We start from the raw sequence: 11,078 nt of genomic DNA on the forward strand, positions 1-11,078 counted from the left end.
CACACAGAAAGCTGCTGCGTCTTTTATATGTAAGAAGGGTACATACACACACACACGCAGGGTTGAAAACAATCACGTAGACTGAATTTTTAAAATACCCATCGTGCAAAAGTCCCTGAAATATATATCTGCAATCATCAAGATTTCATTGCAGAAGACAAGAAAGGGGAGAAGTTACTAGTCGGTCTGCAAGCATCACAGCGTGCTAGGAAAGGCTACCAGAGTTAATGAACATCTGCAGTTTATATCCTCCATAAATTAGAAAAACCTGCCATCAAAACCACATAGTGCTATGACCCAGCTGCCAATTAACAAAACCTTAACAAGATTTGAAAGAACAACAAGATCCTGATGTGGAAACAAATTTACCATAGATGATATTTTGACAAGAATTTAGGGAAGACACTGAAAAGAAACCACCTTTTTCCAGCATGTAAAAGACCTGAAAAAGCCATTTTTTTTAGACATCTCTGCCACAATTGCTGGGGAACAAAAAAAAAAAACCAACCTTTCAAATAAAATTAAATTGTATCAGAAATTAGAAGTCTAAAAAATCACACTGTAGTTTATTGGTTTAGTACAGGTGGGACCCACATTTGGCTCTGTGACAAAGACTATAATTTAAAAAAGAAATATTGTGTAGTGAGAACCTGCTAATTTGTAGCCAACTGGTTACCGAGTTCGAAGGCAACTACGTCACATTAGAGTCCTCTGGGAGTTTATTTTTAAACCTGGCCTATAGCTTGGGAAGCAAAATGTATGGAAATGAGAGGGATCGCTGTCACGCATAGCCCTTTGATGAGACATGAAGCATTTTCTGTGGCACTCGTGATAGCCCCAACATGGACTATACAAGATGGATTTTAGAGCAAATTGGCTGATGAAATTACTGTTCCCACAGCCCTGACTCACCAGCCTGAACGCCAGACAAGACCTAGGTAAGATGTAACAGGGTTACTAACGTCTGCTGTTAGTAGCTGTGCTTCATCCCTGTTCCTGTACACTGAGCACGTTCTCTCTTGGCTCTCTAAAGACTTTCAGCCCTCCAGACTGCAAGCCAGCAGCGCGTCGCTGCTGAGCGCCCACCCGGGGGACACGGCCACCCACCGCCAGCTGGAAGGCGCGCTGGAGGCTGCCCACGGGCTGTGCCGGGTGTCTCATCTCGCCCGCTGCCCTGCCTGCCCGCGGCGCCCGGCAGGGGAAGCCCAGGCCAAGTCATTTCTGCGTCTAGCAGGAAACACATGCAAATGCAAGATCTTGAGAGCACCGCTCAGGAAACCCCCGGCCCGGGGCCTCGGCCGTCCCCCAGCCCCTCAGCCAGCCCCCAGCCCCTCGGCCGCGCTGCGGGTGACGGCGAGGCTTGGCACCAAGGGCACGCACAGCCTGGCACTGCGGGAGGGCTGCGCAGCCGCATGCCACAGCGGCTGGAAAACCCTGGAAATGGAAACTCCCAAGGGGAGAAAAAAAACTACCACGCTCACACCTGGAGAACAGGCTGTCCCACGCCATGTAAGGAGAAAGAACAAACCTGCCTTTTCCCCTCGTTTTGGCCGCTAGTGTTACAATGAGGGAGCCAACTTGCTCTGTGCCAGACCAACAGTGTCAGGTCCACGTAGGACCTTGGCACTGCTCTCCAGACAGGCACAGGTTTGTACAACTGCACTTCCAAAATGGGAAATAGCTCTCAAAACTAGGAATCCCTTGCCCACCCCAGCGGCAGAGCAACTCAGCTGCTTCCTCTCAGGTACCAGGGTTCACCCCTCGGAGGGTGCCCTCAGCCTGAGCAAAAGCAGGGCACAAGGACATGAGCCAGACCCCGAGCCAGGTCCCCAGCAGGGCCGGCTGCCGTCCTCACAGCAACGCCAATTAAATCAGCAGAGCATCAGCAGGTCCTGCTCCTCCCCAAGCTCTCAGGTCTCTCCTTTCAGGGCTGCTTTCCCTCCTTTAATATCTTGGTCCCACTTAACCTTTTATGCCCTTGATGGGTGCTAACGGGACCCACCTGGCTGGGCGCCTTGGCCGGGCCTCTCGGCTGGGCTGCCAGCCCCCCATCACCCGCGTCCGCTGGCTCTGCACCGCCGTTAATAGCACGTAGCGGGAAGGCCACACGCAGCATGAACCTCAGGGCTAATTTGTTCTTTCAGCATGAGTGGGTTTGAGCCTGGGTTTTCGCTGTTTTCCCAACCTCCCCACAGCCTTGGGGAAGCCAAAGTCCGGGGTGGAGCCTCACTGGCTACCCTGCGTGTAGGTGTCTGTCATGGACATCATTGCTGGACAAGGGAAGGGATGAGAAACAGGTTTAGATGAGGCTTGAGGCACAGTGACTTCTAACCACGCTAGGCAGTCACACACCGTGACCTTTGCTCCTTCCCATCACGCTGCGACGCGTCTGCGGAGCTGGGGAGTGGGCTCTCCAGGGCTGGGCTTAAACACGCTTCCAAATGACTCTCAGTGCCCTTTCTGCCGCCCTGCAGCCAGACAGAGGAAAAAACCCAGGTGGTAACTGGGCAAACTACATTTGCCTGTGTATGATCTGGATGTAATGTTCTTTTTTCAATGTAACGGCATAACGTATCTTGTGGCCCCGCTAGTCTGATACCAGGGGTGACTAATGCAGGATAGTCCCTACGCTTGAGTACACCCAGCACCTTCCAAAGCGCTGATTACAAAAGAAAGGCAAAAGCTTTGAGACAAGGGGATTACCCGAGATGCGTCTAATCCGGAGCTCTGTGTCTGTTTGTCATGTGGTAACCGGGTAGACTGCATCCCCTGGGTATTGCATCTTGCTGGGGGTATTACGCTCGGCTCATGCGCTGTGTCCCCACGCAGGCTGGCTGCGTACACCCCTCGGCTGTGGGGACCCGGCTGTGGGTGCTGTATGGAGCCCCACACCCTGCGTTGGGTTACACGCTGCCATGACTGGCCTTTTCTCTATGCGCTTTGTAAGCTTTGGGGGGTCGGTGGTCCGTGCTCTGGCATTTTGGGGGCCCGAAGGGCTTGTCCGTGTCTCCCCACGCCTGCCCTGCGTGGCGCGCAGTGGCCGGTGTTTGCCTTCGGGGTGGGTGAAGAGCCTCTGGCTTGGGAGGAACAAAGCCCGGCGCCAGTTGCTGCAAGCACAAAACGCCTTTCTGTTGCTTCGTGACAAACGGGTTTGTCAGCAGCAGGAAGTGATGCCGTCCTCACCGAGGGGAAACTCCTCGTGGTTTCCATGGGGATGTAGGCAACTGTAGAACTACAGGTTTGTATAAGCTGAAAGCCCTGCGAACGCCGGGTTTCCAGGGGTCTGGGATCGGACAGGAGGGGCAGGGTCTCGGCTGAGCCCCGCTAGCGCAGGGCGACGGCCGGCTCGTGCGGGAGCCGGGGGAAACGGGCGTTCAGAGCTGTAAACCAGGGCGAACCATGTGCTTTCATATCCCAAACAAACAAAACAGCGAAGCAGGGAGAATAAATGAGGGACAAGAAGGGAAAATGCCTCCCTAACACATCAACAGCTGGCAAAGTTCAGCTCGGCTGCGTCATCAAGGCACCCTCCGGCCCCGCCACGCGCGGGCTCTGCCACGGCCCATCTCAGCTCCTCGGGCCTCCTTGCCCGGCTCGTACCTCCTCCTCTGCCCCCACCTCGCCGGCCGCCCGCTCCTTCCCCCCCGCTCCCAGCGAACCCCCAGCCGAGCCCACCCGTCTCCCCAAAACTGTGGCACTGAGGCGACGTTTGCCGGTCTCGCTCTGACCTCTCGTACTTTCTCCTGCTGTTCTTGCCCCCTTGCCCTCCCCTTGTTTGGACCGGGAGCAGTTTGGGATCTGGGTGCGCTCCCATCCACAGAGAGTCCGCAGGAGTCTGTGGGCTCTGGGCACGGTGAGACTCTGGCTATGGGTGACAGCAGAAGGGCCACGGGAAAGACTTGGAAAACGACATCGCCTGTGCACAGAGCTGGAAACGCGTGGCGGTGCCTCGCTGGGAGCGAAGCCCCGCTGTCACAGGCTGGCTTTTCCCAACGGGCTTTGTGCTGAAGCAGCTCTCTTTTGCACCCCTCTGTCAGGTGCCTGCTTGGGTTATAAAAGCTGATCGGCTGCCAGGTAATGAGTTTTATTGTTCCAAGAAACACATAAACAAGCTCCCCCGGCTGACGGGGAGCGGATTTCTGTTTGAATTGCGATTAACAGGCAGGATTTTTTTTTATCAGTTACACGGCCAGGGCTGCCAAGGTTGTATTTTTCCACTGAACAAGCTCCACTTTGCTTTGAAGGTGAAAGTTTGTTCCACTGTTTACCGCAGGTGTAAAAAGGCTCACGTATTCAGAAACAGCCCCGCATGCTTTACAGGGAGAGCAGTGGTAGGTGCAGTCCCACGGAGCAGCACAACCTGCCCAGGGACTTTCCACGGACGAAGGGGTTTTGCAGGATCTGCAGCATGGGACAGACTTTGGGGAGGAATATTCACTTTGAAGTTCATGCACACTTTAGGAAAATAAGGGTTTCTAACTTTGTTTCTCAGTGCCCAGGGATCTCTCCTCCCTTATAGCTGCTCCATTTTTTTTCATCCCTTGGTGTCAGGTTGAAGCTTGGCGATAGCTGACGTAGCGCTGACGACAGAGCTGCATCAGAGGCGTAGCTCACGTGGAAGAATTTCAGACGCAGCAGTGCATCATCCCATCCTTCAAGGGCACCTTCTCCCGGGAGAAGAGCCCTGGATTTTAGCACCATTAATGCTCCAGGTAGCTTGCAGGATTTCAGCCGGAGTTTGTGGTGCTTTACTTGTCTCCAGTTACGTGACAAGAGCACAGCCGCTTTATGCTTAAAAAAGCCCTCATCTATAAGGCTGGGATCGTAACTGTTAAAATGCCTTGATTTTACACAGAGACACGACCTGCTGTATCTGCCCAAGCAAAACCACTTTTGACAGGGCAAAAGCAGGACCGGACTCCTTGAATACCAGAGAAGCAAGGACTGGTGGCTCCCTTCTGGAGTGGATGTAGGGCACCCGCTGTCCCAGTGCTCCCCCAGCATCCGTCTCCCAGTTACCAGTATCCCTGCCCTGCCTGGGGAAGCCAGCTTCTCTGGGAAAGGGACATCACAGCAAGGCCGTGTGTCCTGCCCCGCGGAGATGTGCGGTTCTACCACAGCACTCGGCGCTAACCCCGCTCCGTTTGCTGCCCGTCGCCCTCGCGCTGCAGCTCCTGCCCCTGCGCCGCCCGGAGCGCTGGTCTGGCGGAGCTCCCCTGCCCAGCCTCCGCCACGCCACGCCAAACTCCTCTCATCGCCTCAGCTGAAGTGCCAGATAAAAGTCACTCTAGTGAGAAACTGCAGCAAGGCTTTATTTGGGTCTGGGTAAGGAAATAAGCAACTTGTTGGTTACCTGATCTCCTGTGATGCCCCGATTTGTTTACAGAGAGCCCAGCAAGCCAAATACGTCACTCCGGGCATCAGGGGCAGTTTGAGTTGCAAAAAGGAATCAAGGAGGTGGGACAGAAAAAACCACCTCATCCCAGACTCCCAAGCACTAGAGATCTGTTACCAACAGGTTAGTTTTTATACTTGACCTTTGAAGCATTAAAAGTAAACAAGCAGTAAGGAACCTTCTTCCTCCTTCCTAGAAGGACTGTTTTAACTTCACCGTAGCCCCGTGCCCAAGCCTCAGCTGGTTCAAACTGTTACAGCTCCGTGGCCACCGCTGCAGCCAAACCCACCTTCCAGGGGAGACGCCAGCCCTGGCTCCCTGCCACCGCACAGGATTACACGGGGACAGAGAAAAGCTCGGGTAAGAAGCAGCAGTAGTTTTAGTCAATTATCTTGTTTAAACCCATTCTTCTACCCAGGTGAGTCAACACCTGAGGTCAGCAGAGTTAAAAATTCAGGTTTCTCTTACAGCTCTGCACCTGGGGGCTTCCACACAAGCTTTGGGAGTGTAAAATGCACGATTTTAAAGAACGCATCATCCAGCTCAATAGAAATATCATAATTTATTCTGTTTGTATAAAAAAGTTATAATCATGTAGCAAAACTAAGTCTTCATAAGAAGAAATATATTATTTCACATCATAAATAAATCAGCAAACATACAACCCTTGGCAACTCAAAAAAAGCACTCGCCTGGTGCTTTCACGTCAGTGCTTGGGAAAAAAGAAGAGCTGACATATATACACACACAGGATTACAGTACCAAAAAATACTGAGGTATTTGGTTTCTCTAGAAATGAAACTTTAGGTTTGTGAAGGCAAAAAAAACCCCAATGCACTAATGTAAAAATAAATAAATAGGACTGTCGCATCAAAGTTGACAGCGTAAGTGTTGCTCAAAGTGTCCAGGAATGGGAATACTGGTGAGCATGCTACTAAACACGGAGCAGGCTTAGGACAGACAGAAGACAAGGAGGAACAGCTCGGGAAGAGACGGTGTCCTTTGATCTCTGTGTAGACATCCAGCTATTGGGTTTGAATTCAGCAGAAGAGGCAGTAACACCTGGCGCTCTGGCATCGGGTGAGCTCCTCTCCATTTATGACACTGTTCTGGGACACACGGAGGGGTCCCCACAAACCGCCGGTGGCTGCTGACACTGTCCCTGTAGTTATTGCACTTCGGAGACAGTAAGTCTGAGTTCTGACCATGCGTCCACCCGCTCCTCAGCAGCTGGGGGAAGTGGTGATGGGGCTCTGAAGATAGCTTAAAGCACTGGACGAGGTGTGAACAGGGATGGAGACCGGGAAGTTAAACACGGTGGTGGTGGATGCTCCTCTGTCCAACACTGACATAGCAGGGCTACCAGCTTCTGCCGAGCAGTTGGGGGCGAGGACCTGCGACTCAAACTGAAGCAGCTGCCCCATGAAGCTGAAGTTTGGGGAGATGATGCTTCTCCTCTGCTTCACAAACTCAAAGGCTTCATCCAGCTTGACTCTGTTGGTCCTCATGAGATACGCGAGGCAGATGGTTGCCGAGCGGGAAATGCCAGCCTGGCAGTGCACAAACACCCTTCCACCATCGTTTTTAACGGAGTCTGAAAGAATTAAAATACACAGTAAGCAAACGAGTCCCACCGCTTCCAGAGGTGGGAAAGCACAGGCTGCCGTTTTACATTTCTTTAATCCATCCCCTCCTCAGCCTAGCAGGAGCGCCGGGTGCTTCCGAGACAAAGAGAGCCTTTGTCCCGAGGGAAGCAGCAGCCTAGCTATTTCCATTCTGGGCTCCAATTCCAATTATCCTAATAGCTCCTCCGGTCACTTTAGCAGTCTTGCAAGATTACTTTAATACTGATCCGCTTAAATTCACTAGCTCTTTTCTGCAAGACCAATGCCTCTTGATTCAAGATTTCAAACAGCTTTGTGAAGCTAAGATTATTCCTCCGAGTAGAATAAATGTAATGGCAGTGTTCCCCGAATCTCTCTCCCCAACAGAATGAAATTCCCCAATCTCAAATGTAGGTTTTACTGGGGAAAACAATGCCCAGAAATCACTTCCCAGGGTACGCCACCCCAGAAAGAGAACAGAGTAGAAGAGAGCTCGTTTACCTATGAAATCAATCGCCTCGTTAAACCAGGAGCTGATATCTGCCTTGTGGTTGTCCTCCACCGGGATGCTTTTGTACTGGTAGTGCCCTTCGAAGTGGTTGGGGCAGTTCGCCGAGACGTTGATTAGCGCTGTGATCCCCAGAGCATCCAGCATGTCCTTTCGGGAGGCATGGTAAGCGCTGCCCAAGTAGAGGAACGGCAGGATTTCCACCGGCCCACCCTGAAGCAGAGGGGAGAGAGGAGGGGTTAACTGGGCCGGGCGGTTTCGGAGCAGCCTCCCCTGCCCCGCACGCAGCCCCCGCGCCCGCCCCGGCCCGGCGCGGCGCTCACCTGGTCGTAGAGGGGGGTGCCGCAGGAGCTGCACCCCGAGTCGGCGCTGCCGGGCGCGCTGCTGGCGCTGAGGGGCAGGCTGAGGCCGGTGGGGGCGGCCGGCTTGGTGCAGAGCTCGGCGCAGGCGGAGGAGAAAGCTTCGTAGCCTCCTGCGGAGACAGAGAGAGGCGCCGGGTCAGCGCTGCGCGGCCGGGGGCGGCGAGCGGAGCCCCGGGGGCGGCGAGCGGAGCCCCGACTGCTGCCCCCCGTCCCCCGCGGCGGGGCGGGGGCCACTCACCCTTGAGGAAGCAGATGCGGGCGCCGCGGGCCTCCCTGCAGAGGGTGCCGAGGGCCAGCAGCAGCGTGCTGTCGCGCTTGGGCAGCTCCAGGTCGGCGCTGCGCTCGTCCAGCAGCACCACGGTGTGGACCAGCCCCTGGCGCAGGCGGGCGCGCAGCTCCTCGTTGGGGACGACGTGCTCCAGGGCCAGGGCGCCCTTGGCGCGGCGGCGGACGATGGTGCTGAGGCGGACGTTGCAGGAGCCGCGGATGTGCGCGGCGTTGAAGGAGAAGAAGGAGCGGCAGTCCAGGACCAGGCACTGCGCCCCGCGCTCCTGCAGCAGCGCCCGCAGCGCCTCGCACTCCAGCGCGCAGACCCGCAGGTTCACCATGGCGGCTCCGGCCGAGGGAGGGAAGAGGAGGAGGAGGAGGGAGGAGGAGGAAGGCGCGGCCGCTGTCGGAGGTGCCGGCGTCCCGCGGAGGCCCAGCACCGCGCAGCCCAGTCCGGCCCCGCACGCCCGCGCCGCCTTATATCGGCTGGGGCCGCGCCGCGCCGCCCGGCCGCCGTTTTCTCAATGGGGCCGCGTCACGTGGGCGCCCGCGAAGACGTCACCTGGCGGCGCGCCAGCAGAGGCGCGGCCAGCCCCGCCGGCATGACGTCATGTGCCGCGGGGCCGCCGGAGCGCGCCCGTGCAGGCAGCGGGAGACGCACACCCTACACACACAGGCGCGCGCGCGGGGCTGTGTCCCTACACACACACACACTGGGTACCAGCACACCAACACGCGTGCAAACATACACACACGTGTACAGGTACACGTACACCTGTGCACACATAAGCACCTTCCTACACACTCCTATGTATACACACAAACACACATAGATGCCGACATACACACACAGACTTGCCTACGGACACACATATACATACATACACACACATATACATACACACACATACATACATAAATACACACATAAACATACCTATATACGTGCGTACACATTCATACATGCACATATACACACATATCCATACACATACATACATGGACACAGACAGGTACACCCACGCATGCACACACACAGACAGGTACACACACAGACATGTACACCCACACGCGCGCGCGCACACACGCACAGAGGTACACCCACGCGCGCGCACGCACACAGGTACGCCCACCCCCACACACACCCAGACAGGTACGCCCACGCACACACAGACACAGGTACACCCACGCCGCGGGGCTGGGCCACCTCGCCGTCCCCTGTCCCCGTCCCCCGTCCCCGGGCCTGGCTGGGGCTGGGGCAGCCCTCGTCCGTGTCCCCCCAGCACTGCCCCCCCCCCCCCGTTCCCACAGAAACCCCAGCGCTGCTGGGGCTGGAGGCTGCTGGAGCAGCGAGCGGGAGGATGTGGAGCCGTGGCTGCGGGCACCCATGTGCTCCTGAAGTGTACATATAAAGGGACGAGAGTACGCATACATATGTTTGTATTCATGCATAGACATATATACAGGTACAGACATACCTACACATAAATATATATGTGTATACATATATTTGTGTATATATTTATAATGTAAGCACATATTTGAGAGCCGTTCCCATCATGTTTTATGTGTAAGGAAAAAAATGTAGTAGACCTGCAGCCCATGCGAAGTTCGTTTTCCCCATGGCAAACGCCCAGAAGCTGGGGCTGCCCAGTAACCGGCAGCGGAGCAGTGGGAGGTCTCCTTTCCCCCTCCTGGGTAGTGCATCAGCGCTTCCCAAAAGTTTTCTTTTCCCCGTGGGCGACCAGCTTCCACCAAGCTCGGGTGTTTCTTACTCAGGGCTTCCAGTTAGCACCGCTTCCACTTCCCCTGCGTCCCCGCGATGCCTCCCCGCGATGCCTCCCCGGCCGCTCGCTGCCCGCAGCCACCGCTGCCCCCAGCACCTCCTCCCGCCTCAGCCCTTTTACCCCAGCCCTTTCCAGCGATTCCTCTTCCCCCCGGCGCTGCGGCCCCAGCTGCGCTGCTCCTTCCTCGCCCTTTTCAGTAGTTTTCTGTTCTCCCTTCTTCAGCTGCTCCTTGGAGGAGACCTCTCCATCCAGCCTTCGCCCCGGGGCTCCTCTCCCACCCTCCTGCCCCACCAGCCTCACCAACTGCCAACCTTCAAATTTTCCAGCTTCTCCTCCACTGATGCCCCCCATCTTTAGCCACCTCAGACCTTCTTCTAAACCCAGCCGGGCTCTGGATCTGGCCGAGAGCTCCGGGGCTTTCCAGGCTCTCACGGGCAGCTGCAAGGAGGGGACACGGGGAAGGGCACGGGCAGGTGAGCGCCAGCCCCAGCTCCCCCGCTTATCGCAGGATTGTCTCTGCTCTGCCGAGCAGTGGGGTTTTTGCCAGGACTGCGGTCTCAAAGCGAATCTGTTTTTTCAACACATTCCTTCAAAATAAACACGAGATTGTGCTTTTCGTTCCATTTATTTGTTGTTCTTTTAACAGCAGGTTGGAAACAGATTGCGAGAGAAACGCTCACACACTTCAGTGCTGGGAAGCGAGTCCGCTCGACCACACCGTCACCCACCCTGCTGCTGGGACCCCGCCGCCGTCCACGGCGGGTCGCTGGGTATGAATCACGGGCCCGGCAGTTGGGTGGCTGACACAGGTCCCTCCACACCACGAGCGCAGGGGAGGTGAGCAGGGAGTGTCCGTCCGTCCGTCCTCCTCTGATGCACGCCGAGCCAGCTCCTCGTGAGACGCGATATCGCTGCGACACCATGCCATGGCCAGGCTCTGGTGACCTTGCGCGTCAGCCGTCGAACACCAACCTACCCAGATTTTTCTAAGGAGCTGAAGAGCAGGAATTATTGGTGATCGATTGCTTGCCAGCTTTTTGCAGCAGAAACCAGTATAGCAGATGGCCACAAGACAGGACTTTATTCACGACCTTTTCCTAGAGAAAATGTCATCCTTTTGAGACGGACCTCAGGCACTGACCTTTCTGTAAGTTT

At 55.6% G+C, this 11,078-nt stretch overlaps 1 protein-coding gene across 1 annotated transcript; it reads right to left on the minus strand.

The window, feature by feature from the left end:
- Positions 1–5,938: 5,938 nt before the first annotated feature.
- On the minus strand, positions 5,939–8,621 carry DUSP1 (dual specificity phosphatase 1). The gene is made up of 4 exons (XM_087754140.1): positions 8,108–8,621; positions 7,831–7,979; positions 7,501–7,720; positions 5,939–6,989 (listed from the first exon to the last, which is right to left on the minus strand). The coding sequence occupies exons 1-4, from the start codon at positions 8,475–8,477 to the stop codon at positions 6,619–6,621; spliced, it is 1,110 nt and encodes a 369-aa protein (XP_087610266.1). The 5' UTR covers positions 8,478–8,621; the 3' UTR covers positions 5,939–6,618.
- Positions 8,622–11,078: the final 2,457 nt, after the last annotated feature.

Source organism: Nipponia nippon, unplaced genomic scaffold, assembly GCF_047370975.1.
Source record: "Nipponia nippon isolate SJK-2023a ecotype South Korea unplaced genomic scaffold, ASM4737097v1 scaffold_17, whole genome shotgun sequence".
NCBI classification, from domain to species: Eukaryota; Metazoa; Chordata; class Aves; order Pelecaniformes; family Threskiornithidae; genus Nipponia; species Nipponia nippon.

Coding starts and splice junctions, on each gene's coding strand:
- DUSP1 (XM_087754140.1), bottom strand. CDS start 8,477: ATGGTGAACCTGCGGGTCTGCGCGCTGGAGTGCGAGGCGCTGCGGGCG. Junction 7,980..8,107: donor CCGCATCTGCTTCCTCAAGG/GTGAGTGGCCCC, acceptor CTGTCTCCGCAG/GAGGCTACGAAGCTTTCTCC. Junction 6,990..7,500: donor CGAGGCGATTGATTTCATAG/GTAAACGAGCTC, acceptor TAATTCTTTCAG/ACTCCGTTAAAAACGATGGT.